Source organism: Cuculus canorus, chromosome 3, assembly GCF_017976375.1.
Source record: "Cuculus canorus isolate bCucCan1 chromosome 3, bCucCan1.pri, whole genome shotgun sequence".
NCBI lineage: Eukaryota > Metazoa > Chordata > Aves > Cuculiformes > Cuculidae > Cuculus > Cuculus canorus.
This window is the reverse complement of record NC_071403.1, coordinates 32,428,539-32,455,504: the sequence shown is the minus strand read 5'-3', so window position 1 is coordinate 32,455,504 and position 26,966 is coordinate 32,428,539. Positions and strand designations below refer to the sequence as shown.

At 41.8% G+C, this 26,966-nt stretch overlaps 1 protein-coding gene and 1 long non-coding RNA gene across 5 annotated transcripts in view; one reads left to right on the top strand and one right to left on the bottom strand.

Moving 5' to 3' along the window:
* Positions 1-984: 984 nt before the first annotated feature.
* On the bottom strand, positions 985-13,390 carry LOC128851654 (uncharacterized). Of its 4 annotated transcripts, XR_008449039.1 has the most exons (4): positions 8,746-11,360; positions 7,062-7,218; positions 3,941-4,249; positions 985-3,164 (listed from the first exon to the last, which is right to left on the bottom strand). It is a non-coding gene; the product is annotated as an uncharacterized LOC128851654 (long non-coding RNA). The 4 variants fall into 4 exon arrangements; XR_008449041.1 differs by lacking the exon at positions 8,746-11,360 and adding an exon at positions 13,140-13,390 and having other exon boundaries at positions 985-4,249; XR_008449038.1 differs by having other exon boundaries at positions 985-4,249.
* The window catches only part of CDK19 (cyclin dependent kinase 19), a 126,098-nt gene continuing 111,266 nt past the window's right edge, over positions 12,135-26,966 (top strand). Inside the window, exon 1 of the mRNA XM_054061864.1 lies at positions 12,135-12,421. Within this exon, the coding sequence (XP_053917839.1) occupies positions 12,294-12,421 (128 nt within the window). The 5' untranslated portion in view covers positions 12,135-12,293. The remainder of the gene's footprint in view (positions 12,422-26,966) is intronic.

Below are 26,966 nucleotides of genomic sequence, written 5' to 3'. Positions count from 1 at the left end.
GATTTGGCTTGCTAAAATCTCTGCAGTGGTCATGGCATAGCGCTTAGATCTGCTTTTTATGCATGACCAGATTGAGCTAGGAAATCAAATTCCCCATATTATGGGGCTTTCCTCCATCTTTTATCTTTATTTTCAGTGTGTCTCATACGGATGCGGATGCGCAGAACTTCTGTTACTTTGTATCTATGTGAAAGTTTGCTATGTGAAAGTTTGCTATGTTCCCTGCTACATGACTGGTACAAGCTATAATCACTGCATGTTGTTTGCTGATCAGTAATTTACCAAATTTACTCCTCTATTTTCAGTTCACCCAGAACTGTTATAACCACAAGATTGCTTTCAGACACTAAGTTCTTCTTAAACTTCTCTTTGACGCTAGATGGCTTTTTCTACCATTTCAGTGACCTGACACACTTTCAATGAAATCTGAATTATTGACAGGCAGAAATAAATTCATCTGTAATGCCTCTGAGTTCAGTTCACGTCTGTCTTCTTTCTACCAATGTCATATCAAGGTGAATTTGATGTTTGTCATCTCCTCCCCAACTTTTAATGTGTTCTCAGAGGAGTTAGGATGACAAATGGTATCAATACTTAAATGGTACCAGGGAGAAGAGACAACACACCAGAAAGCATGCAATTTTAACATACTTTAGAATAGGTATCATATTACCTGCACTGTGCCAAACAGTTATTTTTGTATCTGAATTTAAGTCAAATGCAGTCTAGGATGTTGGAAAGGTGACAAAAAGAATGCACTTAATAAAGGCAGAAAATACACTCATACATGCACAGTGTGTGATTCTCACCTGTGCATGTCCAAGTAGATCTTTCATATGCAGGAAGTCCTAAAGACAGTGGAAATCTTTCATTCAGTAGGGTTGTATAGTGTGGGCCCATGAATTCTTTCATTTTCATTTTAGTTTACAAGTACCCACCTCTAGGTTCTGACATCAAACTGTGATTTTATCTTTTTAGAAAATGATGCCAAATTGCTGGACCAGCGACATTTAACAAAGACTCATGTTCTGTCTCCTGAAATGCAATCCCAGTCTCTACTAATTTCTGTTTTAATAAAAACCACTGTAGCTTTTTTGAGTGTTGCAATTAAATGGCTTGGGAGATCTCCCTAGAATGCTGTAAAAGGTATGGAAACTCCCAAGACCAATATTGTGCATGTTGCCCAGACCTTCTTCCTCAAACCTTATTTATAAACTACTGGGAGTTGTACCTATTATATCATCAGTATAGTATTTCCCTTACAGTATTTTCCTATAAGCCTCAGGAAACAGGGCTTAGAAGATATGCTGTTTGCCCACCAACCTTGTCAGACCTCTGATTTTTGAACCCACAAGTTCATTTCAGTTACACTTGATGCAGAAATTGAAAACTTTAGGCTATGGAATTCCTCTAAGTTTTGTGAAACATAACAGCTCAGTAAAGGAAAGGGCACTTCCTTCAAATTATTACCGTGACTGAAAGGCTGTTGCCCAAGATCAAAGGTTATTTAATATGTTTAGTTTGCTGGCAACCAGCACAGGCCTAGCTCAAAAGCAGCCACATCCCCTTGGTTCTCACCAGCTGGGAGCTGGAAGGCAGCAGGAGGAAGGGAGATGTGAACACTGGGGGAAGGGAAGATTGATGATGGGCGGGGAGCCTGAGCTATTGATGTCAGGAAAGGACCAAGAATGCGACATGGATCCAAAGAAGCCAGGACTTTGTTTTGGCCACTTCTTAGCAACACAACTTTATCTGTACCTGGGAATGGCTTAAGTCAAAAGCAACACATTAAAATTAAACAGACTGAAGTGAGCTCGGCACCCAAAATGGTTTCTTAGTGTAATTGCACAATGGTCACCATTTAAACAGATTTTCTTTATATTAGCTTGTTTTATTTTCCGTAAGTATCCAGTTCACTGCATACAGCATTCAGGGTTTCACTACTGAGAACACTTTGGTAATCTGACGCTAGTCTACTGCTTTTGTTTCTGTTACCACTGATATCATAATTATTTCTATTTTGAGCATGCTTTCTTCTATAACAAGCATGCTAAGGTTACAGCTCTTCGTGTTTCACTTTATACCAAAGAATCCATTGCAAGTGAAGGACTCAACAGGTTATATGAAGAAAGTTTTGTTTCTAGGAACTATCATTTTGCAATAACAAAGTAATAACAATAAAATAACAGCTAATACTCTGAGTGTCCAAAGTTACCAATTAGATTTGAGGTAGTCCTATTAAGAATATCTAAATGTTATTGTTTCTACATTATAGACACAAGAACTGAAACAAATATAATACAGTTTTTTCAATAGTAACAATAAGGTTTGGAACAGACTCTGGGATAAACATGGCTCCATCAAGTTACTATTGAAGCTTCATTTGATTTAAAGAATGTATGAATTTCAGTCCCTAAAATTTAAGTCTCTTTACTTTGAAATATCATATAACAAACAAAAAACCTCCTTTCCATGTTTTGTGCTTTCAGACAGTCCTGAAAATCTCATGCCCTTGTAGAATCCACATTTCCACAAGGCCTCAGAAGTCAGAGGGTGGTGGAGAAGCCTGTTTTGCACAGGTTTATGGAATGGTAAGAAAACTTCAGCCTGAGGAAGATTTTGGTTTGGCTGTCATGGTATCAGACTGTGTCTGTGCAGAATCAAACAAACAACAGTTTCATATTGAGGAAGATGAAAGGTGAAAGCTCAAGTTCATGTGAGATCTCATGATGCTAAGGAGAGGGCAAAATCTGTAAAGTGACATTATAGAGGGTTGGTAAGCATTCTGCTGGAGAGCAGCGCTGAGTTCAAGGTGACGGTAATTTTGGCTTCAGTGGTTCCAGTTTGCTTTTTCGGAGAGCTGGACATACAGAACGTGAAGGAACTTCCACACTTGTACCGCTTGCTATCTCTTATATGGTACAGCTGTTGCAGAAGCCACACACAAGCTTCAAGTGGTTTAAAAACTGTAGATTACCTATGCCTGCATTAGAGGCTGGAAGTAGCAGCACATTTTGTTTGTTTGGTACATACAACAGGAACTGTTATCAATTTGTTAATTCTTTTGAGATCCGTACTGCCTTCTTGATGACACCAGTAGATGGGAAAGAGAAAATGAATTGTGAATTCTTCCACCAAGTCCAACAACAGGAATTTGGTAGTTTCTGCATAATACGTAGAAAATGAGAGCCATGACAAAGTGATTAGCCTAGTAAGAAGCATCCCACTTTCTTCTCATTCTCACCTCAGAACTTTTCTATGGATGGTGGGTTGACCCTGGCTGGCAGCTGAACACCCACCCAGCTGCTCAGTTACTCTCCCCAAAGTGGGATGGGGGAGAGAACGGAAAAGGTGAAAGTAAGAAAAATACATGGGTTAAGATAAAGACAGTTTAATAAGGCAAGGAAAGAAAGAAAAAGAAAGGAAAATAAACAAAGGATGGAAAGGCACTCACCACCTCCCACAAGCAGGCTGATGCCCAGCCAGTCTGCAAGCAATGGCAACTTTGCAAAAATTCCCCCCCTCCAGTTTTATGCCTGAGCCTGATGTTATACGGTGTGTGGTATCTCTTTGGTCAGCTCATGTCAGCCTACTCGCTGTGGGGGCAGAGTGAGAAACAGAGAAGGCCTTGATGCACTGCCCAGCAACAGCTTAAACACTGGTGCGTTATCAACAGTGTTTTGGTCACAAATCTAACACACAACACCATGTGGGCTGCTACGAAGAAAATTTATGCTATCCCAATCAGACACAATATACTATGAGAAGCTACAGGGAACCAAAGGCACTTTAAAGAAACATTAATATGGCAGTTGAAAGTACTTCAGCTTAGGTGCATTAATTTAATACTTTTGATGGCCTCAATTTCGCTGAATGTCTGTGCAAAATCGGAGCAAGGATAACACAGAAGGTAGTGATAAGAAAAGATAAGAAGTCTTACTTGTCAGTGAGGGCATTCACATTCTGCAGTAAAAGCAGCTATTGATTGTCTATGGATGCATCATCTTGGTAATTCCCTTGCATCAACCCTTGTATCTGCATCTTCTGTGAGGCCAAAGTCATAGTCACCTTCTTCCTGATACTTTATCCAGACAGAAGCACTGTAGGTGTTCGACAACAAAATCTTTGAGGTCTGGTGGCAAGGGTTTAAAAAGTATTTTCGCTTCAACAGCCAGTCTGTATATGGCATTAATCACAGGTATTTGTCCCAGGATAATCTTTTCTTGAGTTGTAGCAGCAAGATCATAGCCTGAAATAGAAAAAGATTTTGGGCAGTTCTTTTTTTCAAGCTGACTGAAATTTGCCTGACCACAAATTCTTTGTTGGTCAATGGGCATAGCTAGTAAAGCTAAGCGATAGGTGTAGTAATACTTTAATCCAGAAGTTTTCTTAAAGATGGGGAAATATTCTGCCTTGCACTGTGGATAGAAAACCTGGTTCCAAAAGAAATAAAGTCATGCAGGACAAAGGAACTCTTGGTTCCTGTTCTCATTAGACTGTCTGGCTTTCCCTTAAAATTCAGAATTGCTCAACCTCTTCAGCATAGTGAGCCAGGAGCCAATGCTGTCATTTCCTATTTGGCTGTAAATACAGTTCTGGGATCCAGATAATTTAGGATTTTGCCACCGAGACACAGATGGAGTTAGGAAATAATAAAATTGGAGTAGAAATAAGAAAACCAGAACTCCAGTAACATCAAGACTCAGCATACAAGTTCTTTTTAGGTTTTCCTAAATCTGATTCCACCATAGTTTCACAAAGCTCAAAATCATTCACAGTCAGGGTGGATTCAGCTCTTGGATTGTTCATTTCTTTTGTTAGTGTATCTTCTCAGCTTCTAACAAACTGTGTTATACTGAATTCCTGCACTGGACGTTTCCCCTGGACCATGGTATGTAATCACCACAAATGACACAGTATTAATTATGTCTTTTGGATCAATTTATTTTGTATTACTTATCACTCCCCTCACCCTCAATTCTTTATTTTCCCAGCTAACAAATCCAAATGTATTTAGCCTCTCCGCATAGGATCATAAGAGTGGCTGTAGCAGATGAGACCAGAGGCCCATCTAGCACACAATGAAAGAGGATACAAAAGGGCAAGCAGACAGCAATAATCCCTTCTGTACGCCTTCCCAGCTACCAGCAATCTGAGTCTTGCAGATTTATTAAGAAGTATTTTGTTTAATAGGTGTTAATGTATTTGTATCCCATAATATTGCCATTTCATATTTCTGAGTTTTGGTTATCCAAGCCTCAACATCACTGTAATGGAATGTGAGATGGGGTAACTAGAACTGAAAGCAATACGCAAGTAGTGCATCATAGTTATATACAGTACTATATAAGTGTGTTTAATGCATTGTTTTCTTATCCTTTTCCTAAAAACCTTTAGGACCTTTCTTGTCCTATTAATTACTTCTGAACACTGATCTTCTGTTGAGACAACTACTCACAGTGACTTCAAAACATTTTCCTGACGGATGCTAGCTTTTAAAATTCAGTATCATGTCTGTGTGTTTTTACAGACGTGTGCATTATGCTGCGCTTTGGAATACTGCTTTTCAACTACCACTCACACACTGTCCTAGCAGCCTCCTGCAGTACTTTTCAATCAGCTTAGGATCTGAATTATTAGATATTTTCTTCAAATGCTGTCATATCATAGCTTATGAACTGTGAACAGCTCAGCTTCAAGTATGACTCCTTGTGGGATAACCCTTCTATTACAAAGACTCATGGTTTATGTCTGTCTTTTGGGTTTTTTTACTTTTAACTGCTTAGTCCTTGAAATGAAAATCCTTCTTATGTCATATAGAATAACAGTCAGAAAAATAAGGCTGGAAAGAAAAACAAGAAATCTAATTTCTAGCTGCTCTCCTCATCACACAACCTTACCTGCAAAATTCCTGACAGAGGTTTATCTAACCTTTTCTTCAAAATATCTAATGATTTTAATGTTAGTCTAATGATTACACAGTATCTCTATATACTTTCATTATATAACTCTCTTTATCGCTCAAAGGTTTTCCTATATACAAAACTCACTTGGTAAAACAGAAGTGTGTTATTTCTTGTCCTATGTCTCCTACCCAAAGATGATTTATTAAAGCCCTTTGGACATTTGCTGTGGAAAACACTTGTAATAGGACATCACAATCTATTTGGCTATGCGCAACACTAAAGTAACGTATCAAGTTCTATATATATTATTTATTTATGTTGTATAGACCTATCATTAAATACTGTTCTATAGCCATGGCTTTTCTTTAGGATGGATTCTGCCAGCACAGTAAAAAACTTGTTATGTCTGATGCAAAAAAGTTGAAAACATAACAGTACAACTTGTTATGGTTCAGTTTATCTATTTAGCACAGTTCTGTTTCTTCTGTGGGAATGTATTTAACTTCAGAAGGCTTTCAGACAGTGCAGTTTTGCTGTATTCTCCTTTATATGCTTCAATGATAATTAAAGAAATGTCTTTCCTTTTTCATTACACTCTACTGTCTTTCCCATTTAATGGAAAAAGTTCAACAGATTCTACAGGAAGTGTGAATTAGTTTAGCTTACAAAAACTTTAATGACTTGCAAGGAAATACAGCAAGTGGAATATGGTGGTGCTGGAAAGAAGATGCCAACAATGTGGGTAGACTAACATCATATATACCAACAAAGCCAAGGAAACTCAGTTACACTGTCTGTGCAGCTCCAAAGTACGAAATTTTGGGCTGCTATATTCAGAATTAGAGTTTATGCTTTCCCCATAATTATGGGCAACTTCTAAGTTTTTTAGAATTCAAGGCTTTCTCTAAATCTCTGCTTTGGAGGCATTGGCTGGCCTCCTAAACCAGCTGTCATGCTGATTCTCAAATGTGAACACAGTGGCATTAGTTAATAGTATCCTCTGGGGTTTATGTTTTTTTTTCTGACAAACTGAAGCAAGCTCACTATATAACACACTGCCACCCACATGAAATAAGCTCATGCATCTTGCTTCACAATTCACAGGGAGTAAGTGGATATGCTGAGAAAGCTATAAACATGGTTACAGTAGTTTACCAGTGATAAGGCTGAGTCGTTGTTGTGCAATGTTGAACTGTGGCACACTGAGCAATGCAGAATTATTTCACTTTTACTTTGCTGTCTCCCACTGGTTTTTATGCGCCGAATGCTGAATTCCCTTGTTTTTGTCAGGTAGCTCTTCAAACTTGCTAGTCTGTAAAGAGAAGGTAGGGAACACCTTCTATGATTTCTTGACGGTTTTCTTTTTCTCAGGAAAAAAACATGATGAAAAAGCAGTACAGCCTATTTTGACACTAGGTTCTTGGATTATACTCAATAAAAGCAGCACAAGGTCTCTATTTTAGTACTATTTGGATTATTGTTACTATAAAAATTAATCAAAAAAACCCCAGAGCTAGCCAAATAATTATATCATGAGTGCAGAAGTCAGGACTCTCATCTTCTGTTCCTAGCATGCTCTCTAGATTTACTGCAAAATCTTGATAAAGTGCGTTAGTTATGTACTTTACTTTCTAAACCTATAAAATAAGGTTAATGCTTTTATTATTATAAGTTAATTGACATAGATTCCAAAATTCAGTTTTACTGGGCATGTTAACGTATGAACTTATAGGCAGCTGAAGACTTTCTAATCTACCCCTATTAAAAATCCTCTGACACGGTCCCACTTCCATTAGGCTCTTCACACTCATGCACTAATATGTTTAAAAATCCCAAATATAGTTCTACATTTTTTTAAATGGGATTATTAGTTTTTCTCTGCTTCAGCAGAGATGAGAATATAGCTCATGTGAGACCTCTATACATTCTGAATTTTCTTTGCTCTTATTCCTCAGACTTCTGACATGCATCCTTTGACCCTTAAGTGAAGCAACATCAGCTTAAATGTGATTGACATAAGTAAACACTGTTTGTATATGTTTATTAATTCCCTACTCAATATGGACTGGAAAAATGCTGTCTTCATCCCTAAGAACCCAAAATTTCCCTGTGGATTAACAAGTAAAAGCTTACAAACAGAATAAGCTAAGAAGAGGTAGAACTACTTCCAGATGTGGCCTAGAAAAAATTAAAAAACCCCACCACCTATTTTTTGCTCTTACTAATAACAGAAAACCAAAACTGTAAGAGATAACCTACAGTGGAAAACACAGCTTTCCAAGCCAGGGAATGAAGTTAAGACAAGCTGGAATAAAATAGTGTATTTTATGTGCAAGGCAATCTGCAAAGAAGAAAAATTGTCTGTGTGTCACTTTCTCCACATTGAAGCGTTAAAGACCAAATTCTTCCTTTTTGCATTAGAAATTCATGTCTTATCTGCCTTGGAGAAGTGCTTAGGGAACTGTTGAGAGTATGAAATTCCTCAGCTTTCAGTCTTGCTTGAAACACCTTTCCTTTCCAACAGTCTGGGCACCATCTAACTGCAGTGACTTGAGATTTGGAAGAAGTGGCGATTCTAACCAGCACCTTCAGTCAAGCTGGCAGGCTGAAAAAAATCATGCTTGTAATCTGCAAGCCTGTCTTTTTTTTCTGTTTTCTTTGGTGGGGCTACTCAGACTTTTTGCATCAGCACAATTAACAAATGGCATTACATATTAAAAAAGTTCCAGTCGTTTCTCTTTAAGTCAGAAGTGGATAATACAGTTAATAAAATACTTCTAAAGTTAGAACTTGAATGCTATTCAATATGTATTACTAGTATCACAGCCATTTTACTAACATGGAAGAGCAATGGAAATGTCACAGTAGCGTTCTGACTCTTTCTCTTGGCCCATTTACTGCTGTTAAAAGTTTCATCTCTGTTCTGTAAATGGCTGCCTGCTGCTTCTCCTCCACTGGGAAACACCTGGAGAGGAGATGCCGGGCAGCTGTTCTCCAGCAGGCCTGACAGCATGTGTTCACATAAATAATCTTCTCCATCTTTGTGAACTTGAAGTGGAATCCTGCCACGTGATCCAACCTCAAAAAGAGACAAATGTGCCCTTTAATCACGAATCATTAAAACTCTTGTATCAAATGAGAAGGTAGGGCACATTGGCCTCTAAACCGGCCTACACTTGGAGCTGCTTAGCTGATTCTATGCTTTTAATGGCTTTCATGTGGCCAACGTAAGGATTCAGAAACTAGAAGCAAGGCTGTGTCATGAGAAGAGGAACCAGGATATAGGTAACGTTCTGTGTTTCCCATAACCAGCTTTGTACCAGTCCAGCTTCCAACGGGGGAAATCACGAGGAGAATGAGAAAAGCATGACTTGTTTGGTCCTGCAAAATAAAGGCTCTGTGTGGATGACATTGCTGTCTATAAATACTTCTGGCAGCGGATACACACAGGAGAGTGGGAAAAGCTACTTCAGGACAGTATTTGCACCGGAAGAAAAGAAAGATGTGGACTGGTCACAGGGAAATGTGAGTTTGAAATTTTAAAAAGGTTTCCAGCTGTTAGAGAAGTTTCTCTCAGACAGCCTCCTGGTAGCAGCAGCAAGGGCCAAAATGTTCGATGGGAAAGCATGATCATTTTACAGAAGAAAGGATAAAATGTCTGTTTGCAACACTAGGGAGCTCGGTACAGCATAGGGCAGAGGGGAATTAAGCTGCCTTGGTTTACAAATGCCAGTCTAGCCAGGCTTCTGTAATAGGGGGTGCACCTGGCCCTCTCTCACAGGCACTGTGAATTATAGTAAAAGACAGTCTTGTCATTACATGGTGGAGTTTGAAGTGCAGAAAAAAAGACTTACTGATGAAAATGGGCAGTAACAGCTATTTTTTTGGCTAAAGAGGGCAACAGAAACTACTGGTAGCAAGGTAGTCCTTATTCCTAGTGACTTTAAGACTGGATGAATACAGGGAGGTAGCATAACCTTCTACAGCTACATACTTGCCTTTTGTGTTCCTTTCTTCTCAGTGTTGGCTTTGATTACTAGGTGACCAAAGAAGTGAACACTTTGCAAGATTTAAATGGTTAGCTCTAATTTTAGCAAATGTCTTCAGCACTGTCACTGGAAGATCAATGGTCCTCTCTCTCCTGTGTTTAGGAAATTTGCCAGCTTACGATCAGGCCTTGTTCAGAAGGATCCATATTTGCAACTGCAGAGAAATCACTTAGCAGTCCTCTGGAAAATATTACTTTGGGAAAGGAGTGAGGAAGTTTTCTGAGAATTTTGATTATTAACTACCTGGCACAAGGGAAATTCTGAATCATCTGTTGCCTTCTGGAAGAAATAATCACTTCAAAACGGTTACATTGCTTCTGCCATTACTTGAGAAACAAACTTCTGGTTAGGACCTCATGACTTAGCTATGCACCAGTAATCATACACAGAACCTTACCTTATGGTGCAGGGGAACCCCTCCCTTTGCTTTGTCAGCAGCGACAGTTTCTCATCAGCTCATGTACCCATCCCATCCAGTGTGTGTTAGGGTGTAGAAAAACCTTCCGTTTAGGTCACTAATGCTGGCTGGGCAGGTAATAAACCAAGGTGGTTTCTGTACATGGAGAGCTCCATTTTTTTTACTCTTTCCTTCTCTCATTTCATTCTGTTTAATTCACTCACTGCTGGCTGTTATAAGCTGAGGCTGAGTACACAAGGCAGGGATTACTACCTGCTTGTGTGACAGGATATAAAATCAATATTTGGTTAGTTCTGCCCGGTGCTTCTATAATACAAATACCCTTGCAGAGGGCGACGTTTTTCACAAAGAAATCCCTGAATGATAGAGACTGAGACATAATTTTAAAAGACCTGACTGTTGCTGTGATCTCAAAATACTCAGCATGAAATCCAAACGTGGATGAAGCATCGCGTTTGTCTAAAAATCTCTAGTTGAATCAGAAAGCCTCAGCAACAAGCCTTGGTTAGTGTTTGAACGCAAATGCTGCCAACTGCCCCTGCGATCCTTGGAATGAGAAATGAGTTTATGTAGCACCGCTCTGGCTAAATCTCGCCGCTGCCTTGAGACTTCCCACTTCAAACACCGCAGCCACACGAAGGTGATGCCATGTGGGGAACTTCCAGGTCCTCCTGTCTCCCAAGCGATAGGAGGAGAGGGAAAGGCCTCAAGCTGCACCAGGGGAGGTTCAGATTGGAAGAAATGTCTTCACCGAAAGGGTTCTCGGACACGGGAACAGCTGCCCAGCGACGTGTTGAATCACCATCCCTGGACGTCTTTGAAAGGCGGACAGATGGAGTGCTCAGGGATACGGTTTAGTAGTGGACAGGTACAGTTGGTCTCGACCTCAAAGGTCTTTTCCAACCTAGGAAGTCTATGATTCCTCCGACTTCCACCCCTCCTTCTGCCCCCCACGAGCGCTTCCCGCCGGAACCGGGCTAAGGCGAGCTCTTCCCTTCCGCACGGCACGCGACCCCCCGCGCGGTGTCACCGCCCCTCCCTCGCCACTGCCCTCCGGGGAGCAGCCGCGGCGCCTCCCCAGCCCCGCAGCCCCCGCCCCGCAGCAGCCGCCGCGCCCCAACCCCGACCCGCGCGCGAACCGCCGCGGGGCGGGGAGAGGCGGCCAATCAGAACGCAGCTCCCGCAGGGGTTGGGGGAAAAATGGCCAATCAGAGTGCAGCGTCCGCAGAGGGCGTGACGAAATGGCCAATCAGAGGGCAGCTCCAGCAGGGGGCGGGGAGAAGGCAGCCAATAAGAGCGCAGCTCCCGGCAAGGGGCGGGGCGGATCCCTGAGTGGCAGCTGGCGAGATAAACAAGTTGCTGCACCGCTCATCAGCCCCGGGCGCGCTGAGAGGTGCGGCGGTAGCTACTAGGCGCACACCCACCTACTCCTTCCCACACCCACCCAGCGAGAGGCGCGGAGTCCGGCGGCGCCCGCCGCTCCCGCCCCTGCCCCGCAATGTGAAGAGTCAGCAAGTTCCCAGTGGCCGCTGAAACGCTCCGCGTCTCTGAGGAGCGGAGTGCGCCGGCGCCGCGTGGCCGGCGGGGCGCGGGGCATGCCGGGAGTTGTAGTTCCCGCCACCGCCTCTCCCCGCCCGCGGCGCGCGGGCCGACTCTCGCAGCCGCACTACGAGTCCCGGCATCTCCCGCGCGGCGCGGTGAGGAGCCCAGTTGAAGCGGGTGGCGGCGGAGCGCACCCCCTCCCCCCCCCCCCCCCGCCGCCGAAAAGCCCCAAACCAAAACAAAAACAAACGGGTCCTTTTCCCCCCTCCGCCCCGCCGAGCCCCGGAGATGACGGCGCCGGGAGGGGGCTCCGCCAGCCGCGGGTGCTGATCCGACCGTCGCGTCCCCCGCCCGTCCCTCCCCGCCCATGGGCGAGACATGGACTACGAGTTCAAGTCGAAGCTGGCGGCCGAGCGCGAGCGGGTGGAGGACCTGTTCGAGTACGAGGGCTGCAAAGTGGGCAGAGGCACCTACGGGCACGTCTACAAGGCCCGCCGCAAGGACGGGTAAGGGCCGCGCCGCCCCCCCGCCTTCCCTCCCCTCCCCGGAAAGTTTCTGGGCGCGCTGGAGGGGCCGGAGCACCCCCGGAGCCCGGCGAGCCCGAACCCGGCCTCGCGGGGGAGGCGGTGCTGCCCTCGCTGCCACCTCCCTGCTGCACCCCCCACCCCCACGCTGTGTCTCCCCCGCTGCCATCCCTTGCACCCCTTTGCTGCCCCTCCTGCTGCCACATTCCCGCTGGATCCCCCAGTCCCGCCGTGTCCCTCTTGCTGTCGCCCTCCCCCTTGCAGCCCCCCGTCGTCCTTCTGTGTCCCCCTTGCACCCTCTTGCTCCCCGCCCCTGCTGCCACCCCCCCGCCGGCCCTCTGTCTCCTTTGCTGCACCGCTTTGCTGCCGCCTTCCCCGCTGTGTCCCCCTTGCTGCCATCCCCCTGCACCCCCCAGCTCTGTCCCCCCTGCTGCCATTCTCCTGCTGCACCCCTCTAACCCGTCCCTCTGTGTCCCCCGTGCTGCCATCCCCCTGCTGCCCCCTCCTTGCTGCCGCCCTCCTTTCTGTGTCCCCTTGCTGCCACCCCCCTGCACCACCCCCACGCTGTCCCTCTGTGTCCCTTTTCTGGCCCCCCCCCCCCCCCCTTGCTACCACCCCGCCATGTCGTCCCTCTGTGTCCCCCCCGCCCCGCCATTCCCGGCGCCGGGGATGCTGTGCCGCGGGGATCGGGTTTTCCCACCGGGCTTTCACGTCATCGCTTTCATCTTTTGTGTGGCTGCGCTCGCGCTGTGACATCCCGCTCCGAGAACTTGCAGGGGATTGGGGGGAAAAATTAAACCGAACAAGTTGGATGTGAGGAACCCCCGCCCGCTCCGCCCCGCCCCAGGTTTTCCCGGTGGGACTGAAGGCGAAAGCCCCGGGGAGCGCGGTGGTGCCCGAGCGGCCCCGGGTGCCCTGGGCTTGGGAGGCTCCTGCCAGTCCATCTCTGCCCTCGAATACCTGGCTAGATGCAAGAGGTCCTTTAGCCATTAAGCCCGTGGTCTCCTGGGGGAAAGACCCGTGGGTGTCACTTTCCCTGTCCTGTGGTTAAGAGAGCACTAGGGATGCGCGGCTGGTGGGCAGGAGTTAGAGAGGAGCATTCCCGAGGCCTGGGTGAGGCCCTCCTGGAAGTGCAGGTTTCAAATACAGCCCTTTTCTGTCAGAAGAACAGATAATGACGTGTGGATAGTGTGGAAACACGGACTGCTTTAAGGAAGGGTTCTAAGCATACTGTAAAGTTGCATGAAATAGAGTCGTGAATTGGAGGCGATACCTTTCTAACAGAAAGCCAGAGACTAATAGCCTTGCCTTACAGGCAGCTGAAACTTTGGAAAAGACTGAGCATTTTAAAAATCACCATTTTTCTATGAACTTCTGGAATTGGTTAATGGAATGCTGTTACTTTAGATTAATGGAGATGTCCGGAGGTTTTTCTGTAGGAGTAAATTGTCTTGAAAATTTAAATTCCGAGTTAAGAGAATGTAGTAGTGAAGTGATTAATAACTGAAAGGTGGCACAATAATTCAGGTGGAGGATTAAATACTGGGAAAAGTGCTCCAGTTCTGACTAGCATCTCTGCAACCTTAATACTAGAACATAGCTAACTTGAAAAGGAGATGTTAAAGCCTTTCTAGGTATTACAGCTGCCACCGAGCTCTTCTAATTTTGTGGGTTTAGTAGTTGTGGTGGGTTTTTTTTTTAAGTTTTAATTTATTTATATATTTTTTTATATATATGTATATATATGAGAGGAAGCAGTAGTAAAAACACCCAAATGCTGGTTAAATGCTTTTTTCTGTTCTTGATATAGTAATCCCAAAATTGCTGCCTGTAAGAGCAGCATAAAAGAGGCACAGCTTAGAATTTACCATTTTATGAAAAAATTGAAATTTGTTTCTAATTTATCTGTTTCGTTTCCATCACTGACAGTGGCAAGCCATTGCAAGTATTACAGTCATGCTACGAAGTGCCATAAAGGGCATATCTTCTAAATCTTTACAATAATAATAGAAAGGGAAATGGGTAGTAAAGTGAAAGTAAACATGATTAAAAGATAGCTAATGTGTCAGAGCTGTGAATAATCAAAGAGAGACCTTGACCTGCAAGAAAAGGAACTGGTAGAAGGAAGTGCAGAGTTTCAGTAAGCAGTCAGATAGATTGAATGCAATGTAATACAACACAGATACAATTGTACTATATATAGTCAGAGTTATAGTCAGTTGCTGTTGTGTAACTTCAGGATCTTAGTTGAAAGTAAGATGTGAACAAGTTAAAAAAAAATTAGAAAACAACTTAATTCATTAAGATAAGGTGATTTCCTTATGAAAATATCTAGCTAAAGTATCTCTGCAAGGTGGAGGATATTTAGCATTAGCTCTATTAACATTAAGGAGTCCTTAATGACAGAGAGAAACTTTTTGCTGTGCTGGCAACAGAAATCCGGCAGTGATGCATATTTATAGTATGCTGATCACTGGGGGATTTTGGGTTTCATGTAAAGGAATTCTTTTTTGGCTGATCATAGAGACTGTTTCAGTATTTCAAATTTACAAGGCATCTCTGTATAAAGGAGAAAGATTATGGCTACTTACTACTTATAGTCATTTTACAGTCTTGGAAGTCTGAGGGCAATAAGAACCTTGTAGCTCTGCAGAAATTCCGCTGAGACCCTATTGCTTCATGTTTCAAAAATTTGGTATATAAACTTTATGAAATAGTAAAATGTGTTTAGACAGAACTTGGCAAGCTCTTCGATAAAATGCTTGTAAAAAAAGAAGTGATTGCATTGCTTAGATCTCTGTGAATGGCTTGGGCATAAAAGCAGTTTTTTGACAAAGTAACAGCTTAGTTTGGCTTTTTCAGTCTAGAGAGGAATATCTTCAGGGCATGTTTCCAGTGAGCTGATTGATTTCTATGGAAGTTAAAAGTTGGTTGATTTCTTTTTTTTTAATAGGCAGTCAGGTTTGAACAATGATGATGTGATATTTGCATGTGCTATGTGACCATGTTCTTAAAGGTGTTGAGCACCTGTAGCTTCCATTTACGTCAGTCGTGTTGGTGTGCTCTGATGAGGGCCAGAGGCGTAACCTGCGTTGTGTTTAGCTAAACTAGGCACCTGCATTTGCAAAACTTGCATTAATATCTTTGTAGTCCAAAGGGCTAGAAAATAGGGATATTGGTATAAATTGTCTGATGGTATACAAAGGAACTGGATCAGTGGCTTTTAGGGGGAAATGGTGATACAGGCCTCATGATTGCAATCCAGTTGCTGATGTTATGTTTTAACTCTTTATATAGCTGGAAAATCTGTTACAGTTTTTGTGTCTGTGTACTACCTCAAAGTCATGTCAACTTTTGCTGACACTTTTTTTTTTGACACTTGTTTACATTTGTCCAGTGAAACAAAGATTGCAATTTTTCCTGTCATAGTTAGGAAAGCATGATTTCGTTTCATGCTTTACCTCGCCTTGTTATGTTCCTTGTGCTTCTTTGATTATCGTTTAAGCCCCAATGTTGTGCTTAGGCTTTTCACTTCATGTGTCTCCTTACCACATGGAAGGCTATTTTGAGAATAAAGCAAGGGTTGGAAACTTTGTTTGCTGTGTGTGCCTGAATTATTTCCCTTTACTCTTTGGGAAAGATCAGTCCAGGCTACAATGAAGTATTCCTGTTCCTTCACCAGGCTGTCAGCTCACCTGCAGGAGGATGTTTGGCAGAGTCAGCAAGCTGAAGAGATACCGCTGTGGGTTAGTTGGGTGCGTGCAAGGAATAATGGGATGCGCAAGTCAAGTAGAAAATAGGCCACTCTGTTCTCTGTTCTGTAGCTGTGACAGCAGATGCGATACTTGTAAAAGCTGAAATCTTCATGGGAATAAAACCTTTGTAGTTATTGCTGCTTCTGCTTACCTTTAAGCAAACAATTGAGCTGGCTTCTTTCTCTCATGCTAGGGCTGTTATTTTTCTTTGACTCACTGCCCTGTTTTGGGCTACAGAGGTTATTCAAATAAAATTACAAACATTCTTTTTTTTTCCACGTAACTATGCAGATAATATTTTTTAAACTGTTTGTTTTGAAACACCTTTTATAAAATAGGTATGTACTTTTTAATCTTGTTAATGGAAGGAATGACAAAAGTATGTGATCATCACAGGGGAAGAGTCTGTAGTCTCACCACCTGCTCAATAGCAGACGCTGCCTCTGCAGACCCTCCTGCCTGTTATCCCTTGGCAAGTGTAAAAGGTTTGGCACTGCCCTGTGCTGTACAGTGTATCAGCTGAGTGAAAGGTGTAGGTTTATATGTTAATACAGTTCTATACATTTTTATGTTTTTTAAAATAAAGTCACTATTTGTAATGTATGAGATTATTTTATTGTTAATGTATCTGATACCAATTCTCTTCTTTGAATGCATAGAACAGGCTTCACTTTAGTTGCCCGGTATGGAATTCTCTTTTGGAAATTGAAGTGCTTACAGCATTTAAGTCTCCTTAAGAGTCGACTGAAAGTTAGAGCATGGGAAAAGAAAGGAAGGGGAAGCACATAGCCAAGTCAAGCATGTAATGTAACCTAGGAATGCTGGCTGTGGTGCTGCCCATGTAACATTTTGTTTGTTTTAGGCTTTTTTTTTTAATCTCATGAATCTTATTTCTTTAAAGCAGAAGTGGAAAAATATTGATTAAGAGAGGTAAAAACAGCGTGCTTTGAGGCATGGCTCTATTGGAAAAACAGGCTTTGTCCTGAGGCAGCTTGCTGTGGTTGGGGTTTTTGCTGGCATGGTTATGCTGTTCAGAGGTTGCATCTGGCCACACTACTGATATTACTGTGGTGGTAGAAAACTTTTAAGTGTAGAAAAAGCAGAGGTAATCTGCTTATTCTCTAAAATCAGTGCTCTTATTACAATAAATTGTGTAGCATTCTCCCCATGTTGTTCTTCTGCAGAGCTTAAATTCCTGAATCATAGAATTGCTGGGTTGGAAAAGACCTTTGAGATATCAAGCCCACCCGTGCCTGTCCACTACTAAATCATATCTCTGAGCGCTTCATCTACCTGTCTTTTAAATACCTCAGGGATGGGGACTCGACCATCTCCCTGGGCAGCCTGTTCCAGTGCTTGATAACCCCTTCAGTGAAGAAATTTTTCCTAACGTCTAATCTGGCCCCCCCTGCCCCGGGGCAACTTGAAGCCTTTCCCTCTTGTCCTATTGCCTGTTACTTGGGAGAAGAGACCAACACCCACCTTGTTACAGCCTCCTTTCAGGTAGTTGTAAATAGTGCTAAGGTCTCCCCTCAGCCTCCTCTTCTCAGGCTAAACAACCCCAGTTCCCTCAGCTGCTCCTCATAAGACTTGTTCTCCAGCCCCTTCACCAGCTTTGTTGCCCTTCTCTGGATATGCTCCAGCACCTCAGTGTCCTTCTTGTAGTAAGTGGCCCAAAACAGTATTCGAGGTGCGGTCTCACCAATGCTGAGTACAGGGGTGCAATCACTTCCCTGGTCCTGCTGGCCCTGCTGTTTCTGATACAAGCCAAGTTGCTATTGACCTTCTTGACCACCTGGGCACAGTGCTGGCTCATACTCTGTCAGCTGTCAACCAGCACCCCCAGGTCCTTCTCTGCCAGGCAGCTTTCTAGCCACACTTCCAAGCCTGTAGTGCTGCATGGAGTTTTTGTGTTCCAAGTGCAGGAATCTGCACTTGGCTTGTTGAACCTCATACTGTTGTTCTGAGCCTATCAGTCCAGCCTGTTTGGATCACTTTGCAGAGCCTCTCTACCTCAGGCAGATGGACACTTTCTTTCAGCTTAGTGCCATCCGTGAACTTACTAAGGGTACAATCAATCCCTTTGTCCAGGTTATTGATAAAGATATTGAACAGAATTGGACCCAGCACTGAACCCTGGAGAACAATGCTTGTGACCAGCCTTGAACCAGATTTAACTCGATTTATCACCACTCTGAGTATGGCCATCCAGCCAGTTTTTAACCCAGCAGAGGATGTGCCTGTCTAGGCCACTGTTAGCCAGTTTCTTAAACAGAATCCTACGAGAAATGGCATCAGAGGCTTTACTAAAGTCCAAGTACAGTATATCCATAGCTTTCCCCTCATCCATCCAGTGTTTAACCTTGTTATTGAAGGAGATTGAGTTAGTTTGGCAGGACCTGCCTTTTATAAACCCATGCTGACTGGTCTTGATCACCTGATTGTCCTGTGTGTGCTGTGTAATAGCACTCAGGATGACATGTTCCATGATTTACCCTGGCACTTAGGTTAGACTGACATGCCTGAAATCGTATGGCACAAGTGTGTAAGGAAATGAAACTTGGGCTCAAGTTGACTAAATGGTACAAATGAACAATGTTGGTGCTAAAAGTCACAGGAGAATCAGTACGTACATACAGTGTTAAGAGAAAGGCAACTCATTGATGTGGCAAGGATTATACTCTCTTGAATGTGAAACTGCAGCATTATGTACCATTGCAAGTATGTACTTGCAAGGTGTTTGAGAGACTGTAATAATTTATTTGCATCTCATAATTTCTTCTATTTGACATTGTCTCGAATGTAGGTAATTTTTCGGCTGTAGTTGCTGTTTACTAATGTAATCCTGTGACAGGGTAGATCACAGAAATATCGACCCAAGTCAGAAAGCAGTGTGTTTAGTCCTGAATAGTTAGGGACCTTTCTTTGCAGCAAAATCTCTACTAATGGATAGTTGTGTTTTACTCCTCACTTAGGTAGATTTTTTTTTTCTTGATGGAGCTTACTCTCTTGAGGAAGGTCAAGGTGTTCATGCCTTGCTGTAATCCCTTAGTAGCCAAGTAAACTAGATTTACCTGTGAGTCCTGGAAATACTTGGTATCACTGAATAGTATCATGTGTTTGAGAAGGAGAAGCAGAACTAAACCAAACCTGTCTAACTAGTTGCCTGCGATGCGTTCTCATAAAAAGCCCCGGTCTAGGAAGAGACGGTTAGTATTTCCTAACTGTGCTATACTGATAGTTGCTAGTGCCACTGTACCGTTTCCTCCCCAAGAGATGTAAGTGGTGATGAGTAATTTTTAGCTTCCCATAGGCTCTTGCGTATGGTCTCTCCCATGGCTATTTTGTTATTTCTTCTGTTACACTCCCTGAAACCAAGTGCAGAAATGAGCTGTACAGCCCATAGCCTTTCAGAAAGCAAATAACATTCAGCTGTTGCTTCAGTTGCTACTGTGACAAGCACGAAGATGTGGTGGTGGTAGGAGCATGAGGAAGAAATAAGTGCAGTTGAGGAGAAGCAGAAAAGGTGGTGTGCATTTCAGAACCAGATGATTTTTGCCAAGCTTGCGGAGGAAGAGTCATGCATAACTTAGCCCATCATAAACTGTGGAGGAAAACCTCTGAAGATTTAGTGGTGTAACAAGTAGCTAGAATTTCTGTGGAATGTTCTAGCCAAATTTCACTAGAGGCCTGTTAATAACATTAAATTTTCCCATATCTTTTGAAAATTCCTACTGAAAGGGTGTTTGCCTTTTCTGTGGCCTTAATCAAGCTCATGATTTGCATAGATGCTTTCTGACCCAAGTTTTTCTCCTCTATTTTTATCTGCTGGATTCTGTGTTGTGAAATAAGATTTTATTGCATATGCTCACGGCTACTTAATGTACTGTTCAGGAGATGACGGAGTGCATGTGTTTGACCAGGGAAGGGCTTTGTAGAGGAAGTGGCTGGCAGTTCTTATGTTCTGCTTCAAAGATGTGTCTTTTCTTGAGCTTCTTTACTAGCATTCAAAAACTGAATTGAGCTGCAATTTTTTTTAAATTCTCTTTTACTGATACAAAGTATTGGAACTTAAAGAAGATTTATTTGCTTCGGTAACAGTGTGTTTGCCTGAAGGAATGCTGAAACTGGTCCAGGACAACTGGTTTTAGAATACATTGGCTAACTCGGCGTGCAACTTTAGGAAATGAAGAACAATTTCTGCTTGTATAACAGATAAAAAAAACCTTTAATGTTTTGGCTTAACTGACCAGTGTCATATATCTAAGTAATTTAGGTTTATAAAAGACCTCCCAGCTCTGAGGATTTGGATTCCATGGATGTTAGATTTGGTTTCCATAATTTGGATGACTGACAGATAAAAATGCTAGTTGTGATGATATCAGAAGTTGTTATACCTCTTGTGCACTTCAGCTGTCTCAACAGATTGAAGAAGAAAAAATGCACAGAAACCTTTAAAATCAAAATTAGTTGTTACTAACAAAGTCATGTGGTAGTTTTAAAATCAATTGATACTTAATTTCTGTGTTTGAATTTCTTGTTAATATGTTCTGAATCTCTTCTGTGGGAGCACAGTTCTTTGGTTTAGCAGTATTTCTTTTTCTTGAGAATTTATGGAGTATTTGATAAGACTGGAAGGAATGTTGTAGATGTAGATGTAAGGGTGGACTGTTTTTAGTTTGTTTGGAACTGTTGGTTTTGTGTTAGGTGGTGGTTTTATTGGAAAGCAGAACTGACATTTCTTGTGAGAAAGACTGGAGGAACTGGATTTATTGGAATAGTGGATCTCTGAAGGGCGTTATTTGCGTTTGTTGCTGTCTTTTATGTGATTAGCAGCTTTTCAAGTATTTTAAAGTATTTTGAGATGAGGTTACTGTGTAACTGTTTGTTTCTCCTTCAGTTGCCATCTGTTTTCTATGAAATTCATGATCTTTAAAAATTTGAGGTTCATTCTTATTGCAGATGAAACCACGCTGAGGTCAGGCTTTCCAGTAGGCAGAAGAACAGTTCTAGCTTCCTGTGTGTGCTGGAAGTGTCGGGTTGCCTGCTAAAAGATAAGAGTTCTCGTCTAAATAAGGGCACAGGTATGAAGTGGGGACAGTCTCGGACAGTATGGCTTCAAACATGCATTCCCATGAACTGGGCGTCATGTGCTGTAAGATTATATTGTTGTTCATTCACTGCTGATTTAAGTAGCAGATAATATTGATTTGTTTTTATAGTCAAGTGAAAATAAATGTGATAGGCCATTGACTTGGAGGCAGAATGGAAAATACGCCTGGAGGTAAAGTAGGACACTTGCTATTTTGAAGCTATGTATCTGTTTTTCTCATGCATTAATTGTGAGAAGAGTCAATGATTTTTATATAGGCAGAAGGTTTTCTGTCTCTGCTCTCTTTCCCTGTCTTTCCTAGGGCACTTGGAAGCATTCACACAGGTAACACTGGGGCTCTGTGATACCCCTTGACTCCTCCATGCCTTTGGCTTATGGGCTTGGAGTCCCTGAAGAACACTAATACAAATACATGGAATTCTAACGTAAGATTAGTGGTTTGACTCCTAAGTAGAATCTTTTCGGAGAGATGCTTCTAACCTTATAGCTCACGAGTTCTGTGGATTCAAAGGTGTTCACAGAAAATTCTCATTTATTAATACTACCATGAACCACCACAGATTCACACAAAGATTTAGCACTTTGCTTGTTTAAAAATGCTATGTTTGTTGCTTTTGTTTGTTAGTGTTGTACAGCTGACAGTGGATTTCAGCCTGTATCTTTGAATGTGCTCGTTCCTGAAACAGAGTTCTTGTATGAGCTGTTGCCATGTTCTCAAGGGCATGTGACTTCAAAGTTAGCCTTATGTTCATACCTTTTGATTAAAACCAGTAACTACAGGATAACCAGTTGATCCTTTGCCCAGTTCTGTCATAGTCCAAATAAGAAACAGTGGCAGACAAATGACCACATTTAATTTAACCTTCAGCTTGGAACAACCAAAAGACTGTTTTAAGTTGAATGTCATTTCTTCTGCTTGAGTTCAGTTGTCAGAAAAAAATGATGGTGTAAGACTTTACCCAAATGATGCTCTTAAGCTACAAAGAAAGCATGAGAAAAACCTGTTTTCTCTATGGGATGTGTGATTTTAAAGTTCAAAGGAGACAGAATGTGACTTGGCTTACCAGGGAACAGATATGATGATGATTGCTGTCTGTAAAGACTCTCTACCTTGTTGGGAAGTAGCAACACTCCCTTAGTGGCTGGGACAAAGACATCTGTAGTTTTGTGAAATCCTTATTGCCTGATGTTGAACTGAGGGGAAAAGTATAGATGCTCCATTAGCAAGAATGATTTTTTTTTTTTCTCTGTTTCAGGCTGAATGAAATTGGACACATTGGTGACTTACTAGAATATTGTCCTAGTCCTTGTACCTTCTCATGAGGGTGTTTAGTTTTCTTCAGCAACTTTCCAACTATAATCAATGTGCTCTGTTGTGCAACAGATATCACTGACGAGTTTGGGCTTTCTAGATGCTGGTGGGGAAGCATTTGATTGTTTAATACGCGAGAAAACTAAATAACTGCAGGTTTTGGGCCATTATTCTTCTGATAGGTCTTACACTGAGTCAATATGTTTTTTTTCTACTACAGGTCAACCTAATCGGTTATAATTCTTTAGAAAAGAACCTGCTTTTGGTGTTTCAAAGTGAGGTTCTCACCAATGAGACTGAAAAGAAATACAGACTTTCTGATAGTTGGTGTTTTAATAATAATTTCCCACCTATCGAAGTTGCGGTATTTAGCCAGATTTAGCACTACAGAGAAAGAAACGTGAAGCTGGGCTGTGTAGTTACAGTATGGTTTCACACCCTTGCTCTAGGATCCATATGTATAGAATTACTGAAAAGCAGACATTTAATGTGCTTAACATAGTTAGTCACAAACCTTCTTGTAAGTGACTCTGTGGAACAAGAGGCAGTTTCTGTCTTGGGACAGTCTAAAGGACTGTGTCTATCGCCTTGGTAAATAATTTACAGATAAATAAAAGCTCCTTATTTCAGAGGTGTTTTTCTCCTAGCTGCTGCTGTTCCTTACTTTAAGGTAACAAATCCTTCCATATATAGCCTTACTGGAAGGGAGTTATTTTCTAAATTGTTTCATTATCTGAACCAAGTCTGTCTATAAAGAAATAAGATCAGATAAATCTCCATCCCCTGCTTTAATATAGACACTGCTGGAAGAAATCACCTGTAGCAGCAGAATAATTGTGCAGCTTTCAAGGTTTCACGTGAACACTTCTGGTTTTACCTTTATAAGGAGGCTATCAAGTCTACTTATGCCAATTTGTTTTAAAAGAGACCTAGTTGTATGTAATTCACGGTCCTCAGTCACTCAAGATATTTCTGACCCAGTCTAATTTTAGCAGTGGCAACAGCCCTGTGACTGGTTGAGGTCTCTGTGAATCATCAATAGATTTGGAGTGAGGGTGGCAGTGGCTGAAGCTGTGCTTTCTTCCCTGTCAAATACAACGTATTATTATTATAGTTTAAAGGCTGTTTTGATAAGATTAAGGTTAATAAGATTTCCAATGATCTGTTGTTACAGATATCTTAAAAATCTTTTTCTGGTTATGACTGTGAAATAGTCTGAAACTGGTTAACAAATAGAAGTTCTTTATGCTACAAAGATTTGCTTATAATTTTCTGAATTAGGAACTACTGGGGAAAAAAAAAAGAAAAGGATATGATTAGGTTATGTGTAATGGTGCTGGATTAGTTCCAGTCTCCTCACGTTGATATTAAGAGACCTCTACTCCTCACTCTGTCTCATGAACTTATAGCTGGGTAAAGGATTTTTTTTATAACACAATCTTACAGGCGCTCAAATTCACTGTTTTTGTCTTTTAATCAGCTCTCATCTCACATCACCTATGGTAAGTGTTGGTTGGAATTTTTTGTATAGGTATTTAGTATCTTTTGTGATGCTCTGTAGAAGCACGCAATAAAAGGGCGTTTTCTTCAGTCACAAGTAACTTAGCATCACTTCAAGAATGTGCCTTGTTCTTTAACGTGCACATTTCCTCCTGAGTTCATTGACTCGTTTACAGAGGAATAAACAATCAGAAGGGTAGCTATATCAACACCAGGTTTTAGAGGTGCACCTTGGGATATTATGTAGATAATAGAACAAAATCTGGATATAGTTCAATTTCTAATAGGGTACTGTGGTAACTCTGAGTGTTTATTCATAATCTGATGCTGGTGGTGCTTTTAACATGATCTCTTTTATGTGTCTAGAACATGTGAGGTTTTCTGGCAGGCTGAGCTCTGTGTAACTGCTCTGCTGCATGTTTCTCATGTTAAAATGAAAACCAGATATACTTTAAAAAGGCTAATTGTTGCAATTAGTTGCTCTATATTTCAAGGTCTCTGCCAATTTATAAACATTTATAGTAAACTTGATTTTAGAATGCTAATGTCAACAAACAAAAAAGTTCTTTTTTTAAGTGTTTTTTTTAAACTAGCTTAAAAAATAGTTTTTGAAATTCACAGATTCTGAATCCTGAATTAGCCTTCTTTTGGGCGTGCATTTATGCAAGCGCTTGACATTGGCATCTAAAATGTTCGAATATCTTAATATCTATTTCTACTTTGTTCATAGTCTCTAGAAGGGCTTCATGTATGAACTTCAAGTCTTGGAGGTAGCAGAAGATGAAGAGATGTGCTCCCTTCTCATGTTATTGTATGTATAGGAGGTAGTGGCATTGTCTAGGCCAATGAGCTGTATAGCATCCAGGCTTCTCTTTGGAAATTTAGATTATAAGGACTTGGTGAAACAAAAGATTAAGAAATGCAGTATGGAATGTAGCACATTGTTTCCATTCCAAAAAGTGTCTAGCTCTTTTTATATTGCATCCTAAAGACTGTCCTGTTTGGACTGTGTTTGTTGCCTTATCCCCCCTCCCCCAGTTTACTTTTAGATCTTGTTGCAGACAAGATGAAAGCTTAGCTTTTAAAGATTGTATAGTCACTGCCTGCTGGTGAGGTTGTCTTCCCACCCTGCCGTGAAGGAGAAAGCCCAGGCCCAGGTTTGAGCAGATGAGGTGATGTGCATGTCTGCTTTTTCCTTATGAAAAGTACTTTCCTGTGCCCTACATGTGAGTGTCTCTGATGGGAACCTTCTTGGTGTTGCAAACCAACTTCTGAGTGGTGTGGCAGCAGGCTGGTCAGCCACGCTGTCCACAGATGTTACTGAAATGGTGAACTTTTGACTGTAGCGGAGTAAGGTAAAAGTCTACTGCTTTCATCTGTTCCTTTCATGGCCAGAACCAGCCAAATGTAACTCAGCTATCTGTGTTGTCTTGCACTTGTTTGGCACTGGGATGAAGGAACAACCTGTAGCTGCTGTGATTTTTTTTTTTTAACTGCACGGCAGGCAGCTGCCTTTGAAGGTGGAGACAGACAAACTTTGTAAAGGAGTGGTGCGGTTATAGATTTATTTTAAATTTATGCTTACTAGCCATACTGTTTCACGTTTTGAGTTTCTTACGTAGCTCTCAAAATGAACTAATATATATGCATTGAAATTCTGCATGTATACTGTTCTCTAGAAATAAATTAAGATCAACCTGTAGATTCCCAGCTTCTGTCATTTGTGGCTGGTTGCCATATGGATGAAAGGGAGCTGGCTGAGCTACTGACTGAATAAGGCTTAATATAATTTGAGGGAAACGATAAAAGAAAATTACTTTCCTAGTCTCTTGAAAAACATGTGCCCTAGTGACACCACGTGTGGATTTTTTGAATCTTGTAGTTCTTTTTGGTTAGTGGCTATTTCTGTATATGTAAAAAACCACTAGAGCATAAGAACTCACTGCTTCTTGGAAAGGATTAGGTCACTTTTTCCAGTTAATCCTCTCTAATTTTACTGCTACCATTACCTTTGTAAAGGACTATGGCCATGTGCTCTGTGTATAGAATTCTGTCGGTGATCAGCTTGCATAAGGTAACAAGTGCTGAACGTGATCAATTCAGTGGCTTTGCTGCCAGTTTCCAGACACTACTAAGGTTTTTTCAGGTAACTTCTAGCTGTGCTTTGTTGTCATCTTTTTACCTTATCTTGGTGGGGAAAAAAAAGTTTGTTGGTGTGTCCTGCTGAGTGATTAACTTTGTGCTGTGTGGCAGCGATTAAAAAAGGTGGTTAGGGCGAAACAAGGTATCTGTGTGAATGTGTATTTGGGGCAGTGCTGTGTCTGAAGGACACTGAACTGTACAGTGTTCTCATGCTTTGTCCTACAAAGTTGCAACTGTTTGAATTCCATTACTGTTGCTTGAAAGGATGAATTGTTGTTTCCTATTATAATTCTCTAGCAAGGTCTTGGAATGTTTTTGTGGTACACCTCATTTGCTTAAGAAAACTAACCTCCCCTCCCCATAATAGGGATAAAACAATAGTTCATACTATGCACTATTTTCAAATCCTCCTGTTTTTTCTTATTGTCTTGGGCAAGTTGTTTCTAGTTGTCCATTGGCTTGTTTGTGAAGTAATTTCTCATATGATGGGAGCACCCTGAAGTACAATTGCAGTAGTTGAGACAGGTTAACTCCTTTGAAATATTTTAATTATTGTAAGTCTTCAGAACTGCGCTCTTCTAACGTGAACTTCGTGCTTTTTTCTTCTTTTCAAAGCATTTGAGAAGGGAAACTGAAAGAGTTACCTAGAGGAGATTGTAATCACATTTTGCTTTTCTGCATTGAATACTGCAGCTGGGCATAAGC